General features: G+C 42.0%; 1 protein-coding gene across 1 annotated transcript; it reads left to right on the top strand.

Moving 5' to 3' along the window:
• Positions 1–3,817: 3,817 nt before the first annotated feature.
• CDK5RAP1 (CDK5 regulatory subunit associated protein 1) lies at positions 3,818–17,863 on the top strand. The gene is made up of 13 exons (XM_018559296.1): positions 3,818–4,073; positions 5,311–5,414; positions 6,823–6,857; positions 8,153–8,253; positions 8,628–8,838; positions 10,665–10,785; positions 10,930–11,160; positions 12,477–12,574; positions 14,464–14,519; positions 14,698–14,828; positions 14,917–15,066; positions 16,333–16,467; positions 17,739–17,863. Exons 1-13 carry the CDS (start codon positions 3,818–3,820, stop codon positions 17,817–17,819), a joined length of 1,710 nt encoding a protein of 569 aa, XP_018414798.1. The 3' UTR covers positions 17,820–17,863.
• Positions 17,864–24,603: the final 6,740 nt, after the last annotated feature.

Raw genomic sequence — 24,603 nt, 5'->3', positions numbered from 1 at the left:
CCCGTGTTGCTGGCTTCACCCCCCCCCCCCCCCCCCTCAAGCTACTTTTCACATATTTTAATTGAATCGCCAGTCCTTCTCAAGATAAAAAGGCTTGTGAAGTTAGAGGGGTTTTTTTAAAAAGTTCTCAGCTTCTTGCTCAAACCCACCCATTACCGGATTACCCGGGTTAAAGTGGCATTAAACCCTCAGATTTTTTAACATAAAACAATACTGTAATGTGTGCCTTACTGTAATCCATGGTTGTTTCCCTTCTATTTGCTGCTCTTCCTTTTAAATCCTCATGTCTTCTCATGCTTGGGGAGAACTTCCCTTTTCAGCTCAGGGCCTCTTCCTGTAGTGCTGGCTCAGGTTACAAGCCTATACAAACGTATACACAGACACCGTGTATCGATTCCTGAGACAAGGCAGTCTGCTGCAAAACAGAAGTTCTGCCCAGCATGAGAACAGATACAGATTTAAAAGGAAGAGCAGCAAAGAGAAGGGAAACAACCATAGATAACAGTAAGGCACACATTACAGTATTGTTTTATGTTAAAAAATCTGAGGGTTTAATGTCACTTTAACCATCGATCCCATGGTAGTGACGAACCCGGACCTCATCCTTTCACAGCAGATTTTGTAAACTGTTCAAAACTGATTGACGCCCGTCATCCACATTTCTCATGTAGTGTTTTAGGAAGAATTACACCACAATACTTGTAGCTATAGAGGACAATGAGGGATTGTCTTAAAGCTATTTTGTTGATTGTTAAAGAAGAACTCCAGAAAATGTAAACATTATCCCTTGCAGTGGCGCTACCCCCACACTGCAAAGGTTTTGGTCTAGGGGCTAAAATAAAGAAAATATAGTCACCTGATCCTCTGTCCCTCTTGGCTGCTGGATCAGTCTCCATAGTCTCTTCCTCCCCAGCCTCCGGCAGTCTAAGAACCCGTGACATCATCATGCCTAATGCTTCTGCATTAGACAAGAGGATGCTGAGGGACATTCCACCGCCAGAAGGAAGGGGATATCGATCTCCATGTTCCATGTGGATTTGTCTCCTACTCCAGGATACATGGGAGTGCTCACTCAGAGATGGCATAGTTGATGGTGTATTAAGCAACTGGTTCCAATATTGCTACTTTTACGCATGATCCTCCTGAAGAAGTCCACGAAGTGTGTTGAAAATCCAGAACAGTTTTAAACCCAATTATTTAGAAATTATCAAAAATGTATGTAATATCCGTGTATGATTTTTCACTGTGATTCTGGGGGAGGTGATATTGACTGTACTACAGGAATCTACATCAGTTTTTTTATCATTTATTTTTAAGTATTTTAAAGAATCGTAATAAAAGATATGTTTTAAAACAATACACTTTCTGATGTTATATATACAATGTACCTTAAAAATCCCTTGCAGGTTTATTTGCTGTGCCCTGTCTTTAGGGCTCATGCAGACGAGCGTCCACGTCTATACAGCGTGTATGCCCGTAACCAGACGAGCTCCCGGATGGGACTAGTGCTGCGTGTAATTGTGTGCAGCAGCCTGTTCTTCCCCATGGCTGCACGCAATTACACTCTGTCACATGCACATCCAAACCTTTGCATCCCTGCGGGTCCGGGTGTCCACAATTGGGCGCAGACACTGTACGTACAAGTGCGCACACCTAGACCTGCACAGATTTGGGTGTGCAAGTGACAGCGTGTAATTGCGTGCAGTCAAGTAGCTTGGAGCTACTTTACAACACACGTAGGGATCATAGGTAGCCACTAGGGATGAACTGATACCGATACTAGTACTCAGTGCCAATACCGAGTATTTTAGTGAGTACTCGTACTTGAGCAAATGTTCCGATGCCAAGCCCGATACACAAATTTCTGGTATCAGGAAGCCGGGCAGCGAGTCATTACACGCTGCCTGGCTTCCTAATTGGCTGGGAAGCTGGCCCCAGGCTCCCTCGTCACACACGCAGCCAGGTTCCCGGCCAATCATTAAGCCGGGCAGCGTCTAATGACTAGCTGCCGATTTCCTGATTGGTCGGGAAGACAGCCGATGGGGAAGCTGAATAACGAGTTGCGGAACGGAATGAAGGGGGAGATAATGGGGAGATGAAAGAGAACAGTGGTTTTTTTTTTTTTCCTTGTAAATTTTGTTTTAAAAAAAAAAAAATTCTGTGTGTTTCTTCTTGGGGGGGTATTTCATGGATTCTTGCATGGGGCCCTGAGGTCACTAGTTACGCCACTGGTCAGCGCCTATTCAAAGACGATTTGAGGATCTACAGCTGAGTGATACACAAATAAGATACATTTTTGTTAATAGTTATGGTACTTGAATGCATTTTTAAGATTTAACTCCTGAGTTTAGTGTCCGTTTAACATATTTGGTATCTATTTACTCAGCATGTAAATACACTGCATGGTGCCATCCGTGGTGGTCAGAGAGTTGTAAGGTGGCATCTATATCACTTTATAATCTTTATTTCTGTCTGTTTATGCTGAATCTCCCTCAGTGGCTTTATTGCATAGATAAAAATAAGCCATGGCCTCCTCCAAGGACAAAACAATCACAGGGACGAACCCCTAAAAGCTGGGACAGTCCCTGGAAATCAGGGCAGAAGCTCTGCAATGGCAGCTGCAGTAACAACGCTATCCAACAATGAACAGGTTTCCCTTTTACAATGCCAGCAGGGTGAGGGTCCTCCTGCCATTACACATTCCAACACTAGATGGCGCTGCAGAGATCGGCTCAGGATGATGACGTCACCGTGTTTTCTCTCCTATAGTGGAAGTAGCATGTCCTCTGTCAGTGGAGGTGCACATGTGTGATCGCTGTGGGTTGCAGACTGTTCTGATCTGTGTCCTCTGAGACTCTTCTATGTTGTAGAGATATGCAAACGTGAGTACGCTGTAGCTGACGTGTGTGTCTGCTGTAATACTATTTACATCAGGGGTGGGCAAGCTCTGGCTGTCAAGCTGTTTAGGGAACTACAAATCCCATGAGGCATTGCGAGATTCTCACAGCCACAAGCATGACTCCCAGAGACATGACTCCCATGACTCCCAGAGACAGATGCAGCATGAGATTAGTAGTTTCACCACAGCTGGAGGGTCAGAGTTTGCCCACCACTGATGGTACTTTGGGAAATGCGTCCTGGAAGCATGTGTGCTCATAGAGCATGTGGTGGTTGACTCATCAAAGGATGGCACAGCATGGATAAATGAAAAAAGGGAACTTGTACTGAGAGAGATGCAGGGCCTGCTGCTGCTGACCTCATATTAGTGCTAGCTGTCTAGCTCAAACATGCAGCCAGTGAAGTCAGAGTGCATCAGAACATCTTAAGCTTCGTACTTATTCCAGGTCAATAACTCAGAGACTCAGTATGACTGCTGCCAGGGACTTCACTCTCTTCTTTGGAAGGATTAGCTCTCACTTCCTGTTGTGGATATCAGTCAGGAAGTGAAGGGAAATCTCCCTAATGGGACACAGATGGAAAAAAAGTATGGCACTGATCTGAGCCTGGGGAAGGGCAGACCAGTGTAGTCCCTGGATCCAGCACCACTCTCTTTCCGATCCTATTCTTGGTCAGTGGTTTACCAATCGATGAAAGAACAGACACCTTCAAAAACAAGTCAGTGGAGACAACTCCTATACTTTTGTCCTAATAGATATCTTATATTGTATATCTAGAGTTCCACTTTAAAGGTATAGTGAATTGATTTTATATTTATCACATGTGTGCTGTTTTCTGTATGAGCCGTTTTCTTGATATCGCTTGTAGTAAATCATTGTTTTCTTTTATCTTTATGTAGTGCAGGTATTAGCTGCCACTCATGGAACTGTTGAAGTTGTCCCGTCTTCTTTCCCGAGCCAAAATCTTGCAGTCTTGTAGACTTCTATCTAACGGCGTCTCCAGCCCTCAGAAAGCTGCAACAAGGAAGGAAGAGTTCAGTTCTAGACTGGCTGCAGGCCCACATCTTAAAGAGTTTATTGCTATTGCCACTCCAGAAGCTGCTGTACCTTCACCTGTAGAAGAAGATGCTCCTCATTATATCACTGATAGTTTTTCACCACCGGTGAATAATAAAGGTATGCGGAGAAAATAATTTCTCCCTTACACAGTGCCTTTTGTTTCCTAGCTTTGGGTCAGTTTTTTTTTTTGGCATTTAGGTTTTTAAACAAAGGCGCTTTTTTAAATCATACAAATGGTATTCTTATCAGTTCAACCCGCCCCCCCCCGGTCCCCTATTCCAGCTGCCTAACAGCCTCTAGTCGCCATATGCAATCGCCTGGGAGGCAGGAGCAGGATGAACTGGCCTACTTATAAAATGACTTGAATGGCTCAGTCTGCTGCAGAAGGCTTGAAACAGGAAGGAAGGCACAGCTTTATTCTCCTATCTTATTCAATACAACAGAGTATACCATAGATACTGTATAACAGAACTTATAAACACTGCCATCTACTGACCAAAATTGTATACTGCAGACATTATTGCTATATATACAATAATGTGTATTCTAACACATATACACAATCTCCTGGTTGCTATGGCTTTCCAATAGATGTGATTTGTGTAGCTATAAAGCCACCTGGCTATTTTATACACTGGTAATTAAGCCCCCACCCCCGCCACGTGTCCTGGCATCACCTGTACCTTCTAAATGTGTGTGGGACCTCCATGATGGGTGCCTGGACGTAGTCCGGGAGGACATCAGTCAACATCTTCCATGTGACGAACGAAACCAGGAAGCAAGCTGCACTGAGCATTTCCACGTTCAGAGCCATCAGTCTCCAGCCCCCCTTATGGTAGCAATTAAGTGAAGTGGAAAAAAATTGAAACGCTCCCTGCCCCCACATACACACACATACCAATGCAAACACTATTGCTTTTCCCGCCGAGCTCCTGGCAACCAGTGCCGTCAGTAAGCTGGGTGGGATGCCAGACAGAGCCACTGATGGCGCGGTCCAGCGTCCTCTGCCGCCTCCCACAACCCCAAAGTGCCAATAGTTCCCTGCCTGCACATCCCCCCACCACCACTCTATGCAAAAGGAAAACATTTTTTACATAGAGATACACTTTTTGTATCATTGCCATCAGTCATAATCAGCATATAAATTGCTTTGTCAGCGCTATATAAATACCTGTAATAATAATAATGTGAATGAGATACTTTACAAAATTAATTTCTGTTTGAACACAAGCAATTGTATATTGTTAGGTATATGAAAGGGCAATAGATATAATTTAAAGCTGTGTAATGATATAGACTAGGGGGTGTTCTGTATTTTGAGAGAGATTAATATATTATGTCTTTGTTTCCTTAGTATTTTTTGAGACATATGGATGTCAGATGAACGTTAATGATACAGAAATCGCCTGGTCTATCTTGCAGAATACTGGATACGTGAGGAGTAATACAGCAGCTGAGGTAACTAAACTGCTTTAGAAACATTGCAGTGGTCCATAAAGATCTATGCATTGTCCATACAGCACCACTTTTTTTTTAAGTGGACATGTACCCTACATATAAGTTTGGGTTAATAATACAGTAATACCTTGGTTTACAAGTAACTTGGTTTGAGAGTGTTTTGCAAGACAAGCAAACATTTCAGAAAAATTTTGCCTTGATATACAAGCAATGTCTTGCAATAAGAGCAACATTTTGTAGAAAAGCGCCACCCGAATAAGGCTGTAGCAGTGCGAGCGATGTGTCTGTTTAACGACAATGCAATGTCACATTGGATAGATTCCTTGTTAAGGCTCCATGAAATGAAAAAGATTCCATTGAGTCAAGAGGTAGCAGTGATTCCGTTAGTGATAGTGAAAGTTGTCCTACACAATAATCCTCCTCTCTCTCGTCCCCCCCCCACACCAGCCACAAAGGTACCTGTGATTGTTTTTTTTTTTTCTTTCGATTTTGTACAGTATTATATTACAGTACAATATTGTAATCATTTTTATATGAATATTTTTGGGTTGTGGAACGAATCATCTGAATTTCCATTATTTCCTATGGGGAAGTTCGCATTGATATCCAAGCGCTTTGGATTACAAGCATGCTGCCGGAACGAATTATGCTCGTAAACCAAGGTATTACTTTATCACAGAGAGATCTTGGTGTCTCGATCGGCAGTGTGGCGTGTGAGAGCTGTGAAAATCTCAGTAGCGAATGGACATAAATACAAAGTACATTTAAATCAAAGATCCAAAGAAATACAAGGATTTGTATTTATGTCCATTCACTATTGAGATTTACACAGCTCTGGCACATTGCTCAGCTCTACCGGGCAGGAGAGGGGACCAGATTTTTCTCTCTACTGCAGGTATGTTTGAATTCTGTTGACTGACTCTGCTGGAAGTCTGTTTCAAGCATCAACTACTCTTTCAACAATGTATTTTCTAAGGTTAGTTTTGAACTTTCCTCGTGCTAGTGTGAGGGTATGTTGCCGTGTTCTTGATCTTGGCATCATATTAAAAATAGTTTTCTTCTTTCCTCAAGACTATACATATTCATTTCCTGTAGTCTCTCCTGATAAGTTCTTTTTTTTTTTTAAATCAAAGATATTTATTGATTTTGACATAACAGAACACATTTGCGAAGTCAGTGGTAGCACGTGGTTACAACATACAGCACGCAATTCAAGGTGTTACAGGACTGTATTAGGATAAGCTTTCTTATCCTAATACAGTTTTTTAAGTTTACCTGATAAGTTTTATTCATCAGACCTTTCAACATTTTTGTTGGTTGTTCCTGGACTTGTTCTACCTTATCCGTAGCTTCTGTAAGTCAGATAGTGTTCTTAATAATATTATTAATATATATATTTCTATTTTAGGCTGATGTGATCCTTCTGGTTACATGTTCAATCAGGTAAAGCCTACCATTGTCGTTTACATGTGTTTTCTATTATTCACCATTATTTGCCTTACCATAAAATATCATAAATACGAGATCTGCATCATCAATCAAATATGTCTGTTGGGGTTTGCCAACCACAGGGAAAAAAACATAAATGATCAAATTAAGCAGAAAAAGACTACTTTGTGTATGGTTTGATAGCAGTGGTCCAGGCGTTTAATGACAACACCTAAGGGTTACCAGCTGCCCGCAACCTCTGACAACTGCTATATGAATAACATATAACTTGGAGGGAGTGTCCAATAAGGACTGTGCACAGACTGAGAGGATCTTAGTGCAGGAGAGCAGCAACTAAGACTGATCGCTAGAGAGCCAGTTGGTTGAAACACTTTCTTGCGTTTTTATATAGTTATACACTATGTTTGATAAATAAATATATATATATATAGCCACCCTCTGTCCCCATGCCCCCACCCTGCAAGGTATACTCATCAATTCACACTGTATTACCACCTCCTTATTGCAGGAGTCTACCCTGTAAGTAAGCTTATGTGTCCTATGGTGTCAGAGCTTACCTAGGCACATGATGTCCATGTTCCCCAACTTTTCAAACTCCCCTGGAGTTGCAAAGTGGCTATTTCTTAAATTCCATAAAACCTTCATCACTGGAAAAACAAATGTTATCATCACACTGTTGTATCTATTATGAAGATATGGTAGAGGTATACTTTAAAGGAGAACTATGGTGTTAAAGCTTTTCCTTAGATGCCGCAGTATATGGGGAGCTGCGGCTCGCGGTATACTGAGATGCCGCAGCTGAAGCTGATCCCGACAATTGTGCCGGAATCCGCCCAGCTGCGTGACTGACAACTGGCTCTGCCTATCTAGAGGCAGAGCCAGCTGTACCCGCCCCCCTCCCCCATCCGTTCCGCCAGTCAGCCCTGGCGGATCGGAGCGGGGAGGGGGGATTCCAGCCCCTCCCCTGTCATGGCAGAGAGCCGTGACAGGATCGAGAGGTGAGCGAACGCCGGTATGTGTTCGCTCACCTCCCGATCTACTGAGCCGACATGTGACAGTCTCATTGTCACAGGTCGGCTAGAACTATGAGGTGAGTGAAAAGCACTCACCTCATAGTTCTCCTTTTTAAATGAACTTTTATACAGTAAAAATAAAGACAGATAGGAACACAAAAATAAACAATATTACTAGCTCCAGGATATTGCCTTGTTTTGCTTTCTCCATCATTGTCAATAATAAAATGATATACGCCCGTATTTGTGAATTTTAATTCTGATATTTGTTGGCAGGGAAAAAGCGGAACAGACCATATGGAACCGTCTAAAGCAACTTGCACATCTTAAGAAAACCCGAAATAAATCCCAAGGTCCTTTGAAGATAGGACTATTAGGTATGTGGCACACATCTATGCCATCTCCTCAGGATGGATATCAAGGTGAAAGTATTATGGTGTCTGGTCCTTTCTTGTTAATGTTTAGAAGTTAATAAACTGTACTTTATATTGTTTTCATACTTATATAAATTCCTACGAATTTGAGGATCATACTGGGCTTTCTAATAAAGAAGCCAAGCAGTTGCTGCTAGCTTCCTGACTGCCTTAAAAGTTCATAGAGGGCTTTATGAAATGGAGAGGCAGGGAGCGTGTCCCTTCTTTGACTTTAAATAGCAGGTCAAATTACAACCCATTATTGGAAAAGTGGTAAAATGACGCAGCAAGGCTTTGTGCTAATCATAGTGTTGTGCTCTTTTATTTTCATGGTGAAGGATGTATGGCAGAACGGCTGAAAGAGGAGATCCTTCAAAGAGAGAAACTGGTGGATGTACTAGCTGGTCCTGATGCTTACCGTGATTTGCCTCGACTTCTCGCTGTGGCAGAAACGGGTCAGCAAGCTGCCAATGTTCTCCTTTCTTTAGATGAAACCTATGCTGACATCATGCCTGTGCAAACTTCTGCAAACAGTATTTCTTCCTTTGTGTAAGTCCCTTTTAATATGACAATAGAGCCAACGGCAGGGAAATTTCTGGTAGCTTAATTTGTTTCCTACACCTGTAATTCAGCAATGACTAACCCATCACCTGTTGCCCAAGAGGGACGTTTTGGCATATCCTGACCTGCTGGTGTTGCATTGTCCTGCATCATGTGAACCCATCTCAGCAAATATATACTCTCCTTGTCAGAGGCATCATAACAAAATGTTAACGCTTTTCCAAAAGGAATAACTCTTTTTACATTGGTGATCTAACGGAAAGGCCCTTTCCGTCGATCATCAGTGGAAAAGACCCTTGGCATTGGAGGTCATAAACCCCATTTCCATTGGTGGTCAGCTGCCATTGCATTGTTGGTCTGTGGAAGCATGACTTGATATGCCGAGCCTGGATGTCCTGGTGCAAGTGGTGGGATGTATGGCTGCCATGGTGCATAGGTGTATTGCTGCTCTGAGATGCCAGTTAAAGCTTTTCTGGCACAAGTGGAAGGATCAATTTGTGGCAAATTAGTCCTCCCTATTCAAGCTTACAATAGTGAATTGAAGACATCTTGGACAGCGAGGAGTGGCCATTATAAGTACCAAGTGGGTGAGTGCCTTGGATAACTGGCTAAATCCCATCGTCCCTTCTGCCTTTATATCAAAATTGCCTACTATGGTACAATCCTGATTGGATTGTCTGTAGCTCGTATGCTATAGATAATCCAATTAGTCAGCAGCACACTAGTACATGCCAGAGCAGGTGTGGTGGCACAGGCTGGCATGGTCATTATCACATGATTTCCTTTTAATTTATATTTTGAGGTTTTAGACCCAGTCTACCCCTTATTGGACCTTGCAGTGACCTGATGTTCCTTCCAATATCCAAAAAATTGGATTGTAGATATTGTTGTATTATCACACCATCTGCCCTGGCAAGCAGTCATTACTTTGCAATGATCTAATATGTAAGCTGGTATTTTACTCAAAACTTGTTTTTCAGCTTTGGGAAGAAATTGGAGTGCTAAATATTTTGTATATTAGACAGTCCAGTGCTAAAATTTCCAGAACTATGTTCCTAGATCTACTCATGGGCCTTGACCTTTCAGGACTGTCACTTTCCCTTGGAATTTTTATGTATTTTATATTCTAGATTATACAGCAAAGGCATTGAGCCTTCTGAGATTGCAGAAACAGTATGTAAGTCCTTGGTGTGGGCATGGCAAACCTTTTCCCTAGAGATACAAGAAGCCAGTAGGTGGCTGGATAACTACAAGTAAAACTAGTTTTATGTGGATTGTGAACCATAAATCTGACCATGTGTTTTAAAACCTTCATGGGCAATCTCCTTTTAGATCTACCATTAGCTATATAGGGCAAGGGCCTGCTTGAGATGCTCGTTGGGCAACGTCGGCTTTCATCAAATGTCTGGTATTTTTTTTTTTTCTTCAAGGAATACAAAGCATTCTCTGATTGGACAAGATGAAGAGCGTGAGGTCATCTGCCTCTCCTGTCCACCATGTCCAATCCGATAACCCCATTTATTCCTTAAAAAAAATACAAGGCTATTTTTTTTTAAATGGGTGCATTGCCCGGTGAGCACCTCCCTGTGCTCAGTGTGCAAAGGGGAAGCCAAAGCCAGATGAGACCAGCACTTTCTGTATGTAGCGCAGACTAATAAAGTGAATGTAGCATCCCCAGCATCCATCCGGAGATCAGATATAAATATTAGCCAAGCTGCACCAATGTAAGTATCCATAGAAGATCATTCCAAGAGTTCTGCTTTAAGGCTTATAAGGAATCCATTCTATTATAAGTGAATCACATTTTCTTTTAGCTCCATCATGCGAGGATGTGATAACATGTGCACCTACTGTATAGTCCCCTTCACTCGTGGCCGTGAACGAAGCCGCCCAGTCCACTCCATCCTAGAAGAAATTAGAATGTTGTCTGCTCAGGTAAGAAGATCTGCATTGTCTGGATAAATATATTACTACCCAGCAGATACAGATTTGAAATTTTAGCATTTACTTGGTTAATGCAGCTGAACAAGTTCCAGTCGGATCCTCACCAGCTTTATTTTGCTTTTCCTATTTCTGCAGGGAGTAAAGGAAGTAACTTTACTCGGTCAAAATGTCAACAGTTACCTTGATAAGTCTTCAGTCCAGTTCCCTGCTGCAGAGACGTCTCAAATGAGCCGTGGTTTCAGTACAGTCTATAAGCCTAAGAAAGGGGGGCTGAGGTTTGCGGACCTTTTGGATCAAGTCTCCAGGATAGATCCAGAAATGAGGATACGTTTTACCTCTCCGCATCCCAAGGATTTTCCAGATGAGGTTGGTACTGCAGTACAGTACTGCAGTGTTGGTACATACTGCAGCCTTCTATAACGTAACTACTATATATCACAAATAGTGCAAACAAGTCACTCATTGGAACTGTACATTGTAACTTTTTAGCAAGTCATAAGGTTAGAGGCAGTAGAGGGCTGATCTGTAAGATATGTACCGACAGACACAAAGACTACTGCACAGGCATCAGGATTTACATGACTTTATCATCAAGGGGAAGTATTTTGTCCAGAAAGCAGATGCTGACCCTCAAGAATGCCTACGTGATGCCTGAGGATGAGTGAGATATGATAAATACCTGCTTGTGCACAAATGTGACATGGACAACATACACCGATCAGCCATAACATTATGACCACTGACAGGTGAAGTGAATAACATTGATTATCTGGTTACAAAGGCACCTGGAAGTGGGGGGCATATATTAGGCAGCAAGTCAACATTTTGTCCCTGAATTAGATGTATTGGAAGCAGAACAAATGGGCAAGTGTAAGGATTTTAGCAACCTTGACAAGGGCCAAATTGTGATATTTAGGCGACTAGGTCAGAGCAACTCCAAAACTGCAGCTCTTGTGGGATGTTCCCGGCCTGCTGTGGTCAGGACCTACCAAAAGTGGTCCAAGGAAGGAAAACCAATGTGGGTACTGGGTACATGGGTGGCCAAGGCTCATTGATGCACGTGGGGAGCCAAGACTGACCCATGTAGTCTGATACAATAGAAGAACTACTGTAGCTCAAGTGTCTTGGTGCCAGGTGCCATAGCATATCTTCAGAGGTCCAGTAGAGTCCATTCCTTGATAGGTCAGGGCTGCTTTGGTGGCAAAAGGGGGGCCTACTCAATATTAAATGGGTGGTCATAATGTTATGGCTGATCAGTGTATCTGACACTACGGTAGCTTTAAAAGGAAAGGATGCATACTGCAAACTCAAAGATTTTATGAACACGTAGTCTGTAATGCAGTATTTTATTAAAGAATGCTATCATACCATGACTGTGCAGGAAGTGAAGAATTATGAACCAGCCCCATCTGTTTAGTACCTGAAGAGCCTCCAGCATATTGCAGCAGCCATGTATTTATTAAATCTGGTGCTGCCATATTGCATCTCACCTGCAGCTCTGCCTGCCTGTGAGGACAGGCCAATATTTTTGTCTGAATACTGAGTGGTGTAATTCAATTCCTTTTACTGACACTACTGTGTTAATGTGTGGTAGGTCTGGGTCAGTTGGGTTAGGGGAGGTCCTCCTTTCATAGAATTGTGTTTAAACTAATTGCTTTTTGTATTTTTTTTTTTTTTTAAAGGTCCTCTACCTAATAAAAGAAAGGCATAATATCTGCAAACAGCTTCACATCCCGGCTCAGAGTGGAAGTAACAGGGTTTTAGAAGCCATGCGTAGGGGGTAAGTCTTTCGATTTGTTTGCTAAGATATCAGTGCTGATTTACTAAAGGATCTGAGAATCTTCACTCTATAAATAATGTTCATTTTCACTTAAGTTTTCCAATCGCATGAAAAGCAAATGCCTAATTATTTTTTCTGCACATGATTGCCTATTTAAAGGAGAACTATGAGGTGAGTGCTTTTCACTCACCTCATAGTTCTAGCCGACCTGTGACAATGAGACTGTCACAGGTCGGCTCAGTAGATCGAGAAGTGAGCGAACACATACCGCTGTTCGCTCACCTCTCGATCCTGTCACAGCTCTCTGCCGTGACAGGGGAGGGGCTGGATTCCCCCCTCCCCGCTCCGATCCTCCAGCGCTGACTGGTGGATCGGGCGGGTACAGCTGGCTCTGCCTCTAGATAGGCAGAGCCAGCTGTCACTCACGCAGCTGGGTGGATCCATACATAATTGTCGGGATCCGCTTCAGCTGCGGCGTCTCAGTATACTGCGAGATTATACTGTGGCGTCTCAGTATAGCGCGAGCTATGGCTCGCGCTATACTGAGCTTAGGGTGACGGGAGGACGCTAGTTTGTGTCCTCCCGTTACCCTAAGGAGAACTATGGGGAAAAGCCTTAACCCCATAGTTCTCCTTTAAGGTAAACAGGAAATTGCTTCTCGCATGATTGGATAATTGAAGTAAACAATTTTTGAGGATTCTCAACCCTGTTAGTAAATCAGACTCATTATGTCTAAGCCCTGCATCTCAAAGACAATAATTGTTTAATTAAATTACTAGCATCTTCTTTACCCTAATACATCAAAACTCCTCCCTTGAAGATCCCCTCGTTGTACTGGCTGCATACATTTGGTTTTTCTTTTTCTTTTCCTAAAGAACATTGAAACAAAGAATCACTTTTTTCTTTCTTGTCCATTGAGGAAGACAGGAAGTCTTTCACCTTTTGGGTTTATAATGCCACCTACATGCAAACCAAAAACATAGGCCAACCAAGGATAACCCTTCCTACTATCAGCATGCCTCAGTTTTGTAACAAAGCAGGTGCTGAGTAGAGAGGAATCTTGGTTACGTGTGAACCCAGTTTGCCTGAATTCACCCAAGGCTGCTCAAAACTGTGACCGACAGTCTCCTCACGGCCCAGTCAGTTACTGTAGGCACATTCCCCACCCTGCAGCTACACACCACAAAGGGATGGGAAATGCTGCTGCTGCAACTGACTGAGCCAGGAGGAAGAAAGGAAGGGGAGTTTGGTCACAGTTTTGAGCAGGCTTGGGCGAACTCAGCCAGAACTGGGTTTGCAACATGCCGCAGCTCATCACTAGTTCTGAGTACAATTTATAAACACAGATTGGTGGGACCTGTGTCTCTCATATGACTTTAGGGAAATAATTTTATGATGACTACAAAAAATGTCTTTGTTCATCCATTGAGGGACAGTCTTTCACTTTTGTGACGTTCAATTGCAATCCAACTGAGGGGTTGGCAACACAGCAAACAAACTCTAAGAGGCCCAAGAAAAAAACAAAGAACTGGGGTCTGCCTGCAGCTCGGAGAGCCATCTGAAGGACCTTATACCCGAAGCTGGCATGAGATTAGACTGCAGCGTCCACCTAGTAGAACTTAGAGAATGTGTGAAGAGAAGACATCAAATCTGGGAAACAGTTTCTTGACGGTGAAAAGCCCAAATGGCACTAACAGATCTAGTACACCTAGATCTAGAGTATTCCTTGACTGGAAAGGGTGACACCTAAACCTCGAGACCATAGGCATGGATGATGTTCTGTTTGAGCTGCTTAGAGATGATGGAACAAGAAGCCGTGTGTTCCTCAAAGGACTCCAAGAAAAAGATTTTCTGGCGAGTACAAAAATCCTATTTGTCTTGTTTTGCAGGTACAGCAGAGAAGCTTACATTGATCTGATTCACAATATAAGAGAACATATTCCAGGTTGGTGATTACGTCTTTAATTTTGCGCAGTGCTACTTTTCACCACTAGAGGGGAAAGAACTAAGTATTCATGAAACTGCAATCGGCTTTAAAATACCTAAATGTATATGTACAGTGTATGTCCAGGCATTGCTGAAATTTACCTAAAACCTCCCTCTCTTTTTTTTTTTTTTGATAGACGTAAGCCTCAGCAGTGATTTCATCACTGGCTTCTGCCAGGAGACAGAGGAAGACCACCAACAAACCATTTCCCTGCTAAGAGATGTGTCCTACAACACAACTTTTTTATTTGCCTACAGCATGAGGAAGGTACCTTCACAGTATTGGGTGGAATTTGCTGTACCTGAGACTCTAGCGTTTTTTGGCTTAATAGTCAAGCATTTTGTATCTCTTTCAGAAAACAAAAGCCTTCCACAGGCTGAATGATGACGTCCCAGCTGAGGTGAAGAAAAGGAGGCTTGAGGAGCTCATTGCAGTCTTCAGAGAGGACGCAGAACGGGTCAACAAGAGATCAGTTGGGAACAAACACTTAGTTCTAGTAGAGGGAGTGAGTACCTCACTTTCACATGGGATGGCTTGGACTTCATCACTTTTTTAAAAGTTGAACCCTGAGCATGCAATAAAACTACTAGCAGGTAGCCAAAATACCACAAAACAATGACCTGCTCTCCATTTTTATGAATTTTATTTTTTATACCCTTTTGCATGCTAGAAAATCTGCCCTCATCGATTCTTACTGCACATTCTGTGTACAAATGCTCCTGTGGAGGCCTGTAAAAGCACTAGCTAATATACAACACTAACTAGTAACATAACTACAACTATCCCGGCAGAATTTTCTAGTTCTTTTTATTTTATGCTCCCTTTTATATCACACAGATATTTATTCACTTTAGTTGCTGCTACTACCGTGCCATAACTCTATCACAGCTGCAGGGCCTTTATGGTACACTAGGAAGAGCTGCCAACCCAAGAGGGTGTTACTGGGCAGGTGCCAAGTGACATTTATGTGTATTCCTGGGCACAATAAGTATATATGCAGTATAGTTCTGTAATACATGCATATTTTTCCATGTTTGCAGCACTTTTAAACAGATGCATGTATTGCCCAAACATACACTTTATTCTCACTTAAGCTTAATGTACCACCCATGAGATATACCAAAAATGCAAGTGGACATGTCGATAATTGCACTTGTTGAGCTGAGAATACCTGCGGGTGAGAGCAGTCCTCCCGCTAGACAATAGGGGATGAGAGCTGTTACTGTCTAAAAGGTATGGCAGTGTTTGATTTGCACACTTCACCTGCACACTGTACCTTTCCACCTCCATCCTGGTCATTGGACAGTGAATTTGCATCATCAAATCTGTCCAATGAACAAGGAGCTGACCAAGAGGTAATGATACTAAACAAGGAAGCAGTATAGTGATTTGGGATGCACCGATACTGTTTTTTCGGTATTGAGTGCAAGTACCGATATTTTGCTTTTGATACCGGTGCTTCCGCTGGCATGGAGCCGGCTTCTCTGGCAATCAGTAGGCCCGGAGGGCGGGTAATGGCATGCCGCCCAGCTTCCTGATCGCCCAGGAAGCTGTCTCCATGTTGTTTGGCTGGATCGATTGTGATTAGCTGGGAAACCGGCTTCCCAGCCAATCAGCATTGAGCCGGCCAATCAGTGCAAAAATATCAGCATAGTATTTCTGTTATTATTATGCGTGCACACACAAAAAAATGAATGTACTATAAAACCGAGTCTAAAATGTAACATGGAAACCGCTTTATATTTTCTTTCAAATTGGTTATGTCTTCCAGGTCAGTAAACGGTCATCAACAGAATTATGTGGAAGAAATGATGGTAACATCAAAGTCATTTTTCCTGATGTTCCTGTAGCAAGCAGTTCTGAGGCTGAAGTTCGAGTCAAACCAGGAGACTATGTATCGGTAGAGGTCAGTAAGTCTCTCTCTGTCGGTGAAAAAAGGCACACGGGTGCAGTCATTTGCACCCATAACATTAAAAACCAGCCAAAGCATAAAAACTTTTTTTCCTTATTCCCATTCCTGCCTTCAGGACAGCATTCTTCTGTGTATCTTCTTTGGGTGAACTTCTATTCCAGCAATGTGTTCTTGAATACTTCCATTGCCTCACATTTGGAGGTTAAGAACACTTGCAAACTGCCACAGGCTGACAGGCTGCAAATACTGGCTGCCACAGCCATGTGCTGATTACCTCATACTTTTTTTTTTTAATGCTTTTAATTCTATATTTATCTTGTTTTTTTCAGTTCATGTGTTATTTATGTAACATTCGTTCATTTTGTTTTTAATAAAATGAACATTGTCTTATCACATGCGATAGTTCACTGAAAAAGGTCACGTCAGCATATTATCTCATGCAATAACGTTTAGTGTTTTTTTTTTTTTTTTTTTGTCCTCGCTCTCTCTTTCTCTCTTAAGATCCATTCACACCATTGTGTTGTGGTTAATCACACCTCCGCAATACGGTAACGCACTACTGTGCAGCAAAGATACTTACTGTCAAAGAGTACTTACTGTCTTAGATCCTCTGATATTCCCGCCGTTCCCTCTGGTGCTGCTGTTAAGGAGTGGTGATATTGGGCTATGGAAGTTAGTCACTCCTGTCGAACATTTCTCTGACCATTTCCTTCAGTGATTCTTCAGTCTGACAGTCTTCTGTATCTTTAGATAAAAAACACTATATGTGTCCCTTTGCAGCCCCTAAACATCACCAAGGCAACAAACAGAGTTGGAGCTGCTTTAATCTTTTTTTGTGTCTAACAGTCTGGCCTTGGAATATTTTTAACATTTTTTTTTTTTTTACAGCAGCAGAGCCGCCGGACAATAGGAAACTCCTTTTGCAGTTCGGGTCAGCCGAACATGCTGAACATGTTCGGTTGATTTCAGCCGATGTATGGCTGAAATCAGCCGTACCAGCCTGAAGTGAATAGCCGAACAGTGTTCGGCTCACTTCAATTCTGATCGGTCATTCACTCGGCTGCACTCGGCAGCTTTGTGAATAGACCCCATTGTTTTGAAAAATGCTAGATCAATTTGTAGCCATAGCACTTCCCCTCCACCCATCTATCTACTATCTATTTAAGGAGATATATTTAAATGTTTTATATTTTTTAGATAGTTTGTTAGAATTATTGAACTACTGAAAACCCTACTGAATGAAAAATGTCTCTGTTTTCTTTTAGATAATTTCATCTAGCTCACAAAGCCTTAGAGGAAGGCTTGTTGGTCTGGCCAGCCTTCAGTCATCGCCTGCACATTCCTGACTATCAGAGTTTCCATCTTGCTTGATAACAGGATAACGTTTATAGATGATTCATTAACAGGCTTTTGTACTGTATATTTTTTCTAATGTATTTATGATATTTGTAGTAAAACTGAATTGGTAAAAAAAAATGCAGCTCTGAAATATGTCTTCAAATACTCAAAAGAATATTCAAAAGATGAACTGTTCTGTCCACTGTTATACCCTCCACAATCTTCTGCTGCACATACTTCCCCTGTCATACCCTCAGAAAACTCTGCTGGACATGTTGCCCTTTGTCACCCGCCCGTAATACGCACTGTTCTATTCTGCTGCACATAATTCTCTGCTAATTTTCACTGTACTACTCTCTTGCGTATACTGCCTACTGTCATACCCTCCACACTCCTCTCCTGCACATACTATCTGCTGTTATACTCTCCTTACGTCTCTCCTGCACATATTTCCCTGTAATACCGTACACACTCTTCTCCATGCAATTCCCACTGTAGTACCGTCTGCATTTCTCTTCTACACAAGCTGCCTGGTGTCATACACCGACCACTCTCCTCCTGCATATTTCCCCATCGCATACCCTTTGCACTCTTCTACACTTCTTGCCTCCCATCATACAATCCGCAATCCTTTCCTGTGTATACTACTCGCTGTCATATGCTCAAACTGCTCTTCTCCCGTATATAATGCAAGACACTTCTTTATCATTGTTTGCTATATGCCCAATCTTTCCCATTCTGGATGGACAAAGCTTTGCTAGTAGTTATAAAAAAAGACATAGAAGGCAACCCTGCATTTCTTTATGAACTCATATCAGAAATAAAAAAGGTAGAGATCCAGGTAGCTGAGGGCAACACCTCCCTTCTTTATCGCTGACGTCTGGAAGGTCACCAATTCCCATTATTTGTGCCCTAAAATGCACCCTTTTTGTTGAAACGCTAAATATACCCTTGCCCCATTGACCAGGCATACACATTAAATATTATATAAACAATATTTTTACATGCAAGGGGAAAGCATTGAAATGCTTTATATGGGGCTTCTGATTAATAGGGTCAAATTAAGACTTTTTCACTGATGGTACAGAGTACAAAGCAGGCAGATGGAATTTGTCCTGCACCAATGAGTTTCCATATGCTTGTAGAGCTTCTTAGAGCAAATCTTGACCTAGCCCATCATATCCTTCAAAGAGTTTAAGATAAGTCCAGTATGGAGTCCTCAGCATCTGCCAAAGTTCGAGGTATGTCTGATGCCCTGCTGCTCTCTGTGGCTTCTTATAGCGGCCGGGAGGATGAAACCAGAGCTCAGCAAAGAAAGAAGGCATCTCAGACTTTCAAATGTGTTTACATGCCATTGGATTATATGGTAAATTATTTTCTTTTTCAGCCATTGAGGAACACAGGAATTCTTAAACTGTCGGGTTATACTGCTACCTACAGAAGAAGTGGATACTGGTAACAAAAAAGGCCAAGAATGGTTGATCGTTTGAAAGATTTTCTACTATCACCAGCTGCCAGTAGATTCATGCTGGATATATGAAATCCTGGATAGTTTCACCAGTCAGACAACAGTACATGTAGATTTGTGCCGGATAATTTGAAATCGTGGAAATTTCTCCCTTCCACCGAGTGTAGGTTTTTCCAGTTTTATACTGGTGTTCTCCCTGCAACAGCCCTGGATTTCTGGAAGTTTCTACAGTCATCTATAGCTACTGGTGAATTCAGGCCTGGATATGGAAGGCTCGCCATCTAGACAAGCAGTTCAGGTTCCCAGTTCATTATCTATACTGATGTTTCCTCTGCGTCAGGCCTGCAATCTTTAGTGAATACCATTTTTATGTTCAGTTTATACAGGACTCCACTATTCAGGCCAGTATGTCTGGGGGTTTCTAATGGTTTGTCGGGCGAGAGCTGTGGTTGTTTTCACTGACCGTTTCTCTGGAGACCTACCAACGTAAGTGGATGTAGCAAACTATACTGTGTTGGGGTATTCCTCCCTTTACTATGTCTGAGAGTGCCCGAGGCATGTGAACCCATCAGAGGCATTACACCCTATTGTGAACCACAACGTGGTGTTTCTTGTAGCAATTACCTCTATGAGGCATGTTTCTGAACTGGAGGTCTTATCCTGCAAGGTACCCCTTCTTGTTTGCATATGGACAAGTTGGTGTTGAGGCCTAGGTAGTTTATGCTTTTCACCACAATTAGAATATTGTTCTCCCATCCCTCTGTCTCGCTCCAGTTCACAAAAAGGAAGTTTCACTTCATTGTTTGGATGTGGTCCAGGCTGTGAGAGTCTACCTCTCAGCCCCTGCTTCTTCTGATTCCTTTTGTATTCTGGATGGACTCTATAAGGGTACACCAGCTTCTCTGTTCACCATCTCTAGGTGACTCAGGCGACCATCATCCACACTTATGGTCTTATGGATCAGGTTTCACCCTGTCCTGTCAAGGCACAATCTACTAGATATGTCCATGCTTCATGCATAAGCATTGGCAACTTTTCCCATTTTGCAGGGCTACCATATGGTCTTCTATTTTCCTTTCTTAAATGTTATCATTGGATATTTAGGCCTGATCTGATGCCAGCTACAGCTGTTGGGACCTTCATGTGGCTCTTTGAGCTGTAGGCAGTCCCCAGTTTTCTGTTGTCTTTTATTGGGCCTGTTTGCCTATGTTGCACACCCCTCTGTTGGACTGCTTTTGGATACCCTGATAGTCTGAGAATTCCTGGGTCCCTCAATGGACGATAAAGAAAATAGGATTTTTACTTATCCTAAAAAAATTTCTTGCAGTCCATTGAGGGATGCGAGTCCCTCCCCTCAGTGGTTTTTTCATGCTCTCTGTATTATACTGAGGCATGATGGTTGTGGGCGGGGTTACTCTGTGCTGGCCAATCACTTTTATGTTGCCAGTGCCCATTTCTTCTGTAGGCAGCAGTATAACCGGACAGTGTAAGAATTCCTGTGTCTTTCAATGGACTCCAAGTAAAGTATTTTACAGTAAGCACAGAAACACAAATTTTTGGGAGCATAGTGACAGGGTTGCTTTTACTCCTCTCACAATAACAGCTTCCATATTTATAAGGATTGTAACAGTCATAGCTTCTCAACCTTCAGCTATTTTGAGTTGCTGCCTTTCACTCAGTTGGATTTATGTCTATTTCCATGAGATGTGTCCAACATCATTGGCAATTGAGAACACGCGATGCTGTGGGCGAAATTCCTATCAGCTGAGAAGCACTTCTTTTTTTCTGTTAAGTCACCTTTTATCATACAGCTCCTTTGGGCCTGTGTTTACTGGACTTTTGTTTAGGTCTATGGGAATACAAAACTGACTTGAAGAAGGTGAAATTCAGGTCAGAAGAAGGTCAACTACAGCTATAATCTACCTATCAATAAATTCTGAATAATCCTAGAAGCAACTCAAACTGATGTTATCGGCACAATTCCAAAGGTAGGCGACACAAGCCTTTAAACAGTGGCCTCACAAGGGGGGTGCAGCCTGCTAGACCTGTTACTCATAGTAGTGTGTCTATGAGGAGCAGTGTGGTCACCCTGGGACATGGCTACAAAAAAACGCCTCTGGGCTCCCACAATAGCTCTTGAAGCAGGTATGCAGGTATGCTAAAAAGGATATAGACAGGTGCAGGATTTGGAGCATCAGGTTGGCTGTAAAATGGTGCAGTCCTTATCTTTAAACCTCTACATTGCATGCCTTCAAATAAATACCTGAAAGCATGTACAAAAGGACATGTTCTAAGGGTATGGGGAGGAGAGAATGACAGGAAAGGATTTCCATTGTTATATGAAAGAAGGCATCCCTTATAAATGTGTATACTTTCTGTTGAACCTTGCAACCATTGCTGAACTAGCCTTAGAAATATACACCTGTAAAGGGATGGCGAGGATACCTAATTACACTTAACTCTGTAAGCAGATCATGAAGTAGTAAAAGGAACAATCTAATAAAGAAAACGTTAATCTCAGAGCAATTTTTTAAGATTATATCTGAAACTTTGCTTGATGTGCCTTCATATCAGAAGGAGCTTTGGTATGTTAACATGTACTTCTATTTAACCAGTAATAAGTACTTACAAAAGATAGACAAAACAGCAAACTTTTTGATGCAATTTATTTTTAGAGATGCACTATATATGAAAAGTTTTCTCTGCTACATGATATGTGTAAAATGCGTGTACAAGCCTTTTCGGTGGATTAGTTACTCACAAATGCATTGGCAAGCAAGAGAAAAAGCACCACTAAATGATTTTTAATCAAGAAAGGCACAAGCGAAGACCTCAGGGTTCACTTTTGAAGACAGTAGATTTGTCCCTGCAAAACAAAACATGCTTGTCCAGTAATTCACAGATTTAATCAAACAGGTCTCATTAAACACTATATCAAAGTTGAGTTGAATTTTAAAAAGTGAGAATTTGCTAACTTATAAGGAAACTCTAGATATGTTTATTGTGATGAAGCAGTACTCTGAAAAAAGAATCCTCCTGAAGGATAGCAGTGTTGTTTCAGTACCTAGTCCTAGGCACTTCTCTACCTATAGCTGTATATCTGCAATGTGAGATCTCAGGCAATGCTGCCTCTGACTGCCAGTCTCAGGAGACCTAGAATGAGATTTGGTGATGTCACTACTGTGCTGCTCACTGTTCTTCTTGCTGGAGCGGACATTGTACCTATTTGTGCTTCCACCACCTCTCCTGCTGCTTCTTGAATAATACCCCGCTGTTAGTATTTTTCATATTCCATAATTCTCAATATGGTAAAGTTATATGCATAACAAGCTTCTACCCTAATGTGTAAGTAAATCACCATTGTTTAGATAGCAAACACCCTTATAATATGAGGTGCAGAAAGCTGATGGGACACATTACCCATCTGAGTAAGGTATACATAAAATCCATATCATGTCCGATATCTATTAAATTGTAATTCTATTCTATTCAATACGATGTTGGTTGTTTGTAAAATCTGGTCATCTGGAAATATTGATAGTAATTGGGTGGGGATGTAACTCCTGCACATCCGCTTGGGTGTTATGTTGTCCCAGCATCCATGGCATGCCGAGATTTTACACGGAGCTGCTTATGTGTGGCTCAGTTTACAATTAAACAACCAAAATGCTGGCAGATAGGGAAGGAGCTTTTATGGCAAAAGAGAAATACTAACTACAGTTCTGGCAGGCAAAACACTTCACATATACGTATTTAAGCCATGTATATAGCTTTTAGTGGGAGGGGAACCTTTAAACATTATTACATTTAAAAGCAAAACAAATACTTACTTCTTGATGTGAACATTCAGCATTATTGGGTGTTACCCCCAATGGGTCTGGTGCTTTAAATTCTTGAAGCTTACCTGCAGGGCAAGGGTATAAATAATTAGGATTAAAAAAATTAAAAGGATTTGCTGGAATAAAAGCAATATCTACTGGGCCTTTTAGACAGCAACAGACAATATAAGCTCAATTCACAGGCTCCAAGCAAGTCCAAGGCACTCTATTGTTAGCCATGTGACTGCAATTTTCAAATCTCATTGGACTCAATTCAAAATAACTAACTTTAAAAAAAAAAAAAAAATAAGCATCTTTATCCTGGTGTATAAACTTTTTAAATTGTGCCTAATATGTGAGCAACCAGTTTTGCAATTATACATTGTTTTGGTTATGCCATGCTATTAAAAAGCATAGTTGGCCACTGACATGGATCCTGATGGATAGCCCTTCGATCATGGACACAGTCTCGCAGAATTCAGGACAGCCTACAGAAAGGCAGCAGGTGATGGGTAGTGGAATACTCTACATCTGAGGTAGGCAGCCTTGGCACTCCAGCTGTTGTGGAATCCTAAGAGGCATTGCAAGACTCTGCTAGTGCCAAGGTTGCCCTCCCCTGCTCTACAATTTGAGTGTCTAAGATATTGACAACACAGGATCATCTGTGGCGATAAGGAATGGGGAATCTGTATGATGTATTTGCATTTTAAAAAACCACATTGAATAAACAAAATACATTACAGTTGGATATACTGTGACCTTTTAACACGGTATTGTGAAAAATTGGCTTAAAGATAACCAGTCACAATGCTCTATATTCATCTAAATCTTGGCTCTCCATTGTTATTTATTTCTGATATTTGCTTGTATTTTCTCCGTCCTAGGGCAGAAGCGTTAGGCCTTTAGGTCATCCATTCTCCTGCATGATCTCAGTGCTAATAACAGATACTCAAAAACTATCATAAAATAATGGTGCTGTCAGCATTACATGAAGGAAATCTAAAGTGTTTTTTCATTTACAGTTTTACCTTCCTTTAGAGTGATCATCATCAGCTTCAGCTCTGGCAGGACACGAGTCACACTCTATGAGGGCCTAAGAGTCTGGCACTTAAAGGAGAACTATGGGGTTAAGGCTTTTCCCCATAGTTCTCCTTAGGGTAACGGGAGGACACAAACCAGCGTTTGTGTCCCTAGGCTCCGTATACCGCGAGCTGTAGCTCGCGGTATACTGAGATTAATGACTTACCTTAAATGATGCCTCTTGATCCAATCATCTTTCTTCTTTCCAGTTGTTTTCAGAAGTCCCTCCAGCGCTGGTGCTGGTCTCTGATCCAGCGCTGACTGCTGTGTCTTCCTGTCCCATGGTGTCTGCTCGTACATGCTGCCGGGCTACTTGCATTGACTTACCCCTTTGTCTCTTCTCCCGTCCGAGGATCTCTACTGCGCATGTGCCCGCCCCATGAACTTTCACGGCAGCCCGAGAATCTTTAGATCTTCGGACAAAAT

This window comes from Nanorana parkeri, unplaced genomic scaffold, assembly GCF_000935625.1.
Source record: "Nanorana parkeri isolate BGI_ZX_2015 unplaced genomic scaffold, ASM93562v1 scaffold387, whole genome shotgun sequence".
Taxonomy (NCBI): domain Eukaryota; kingdom Metazoa; phylum Chordata; class Amphibia; order Anura; family Dicroglossidae; genus Nanorana; species Nanorana parkeri.
This window is presented reverse-complemented; position numbering and strand designations above follow the sequence as displayed.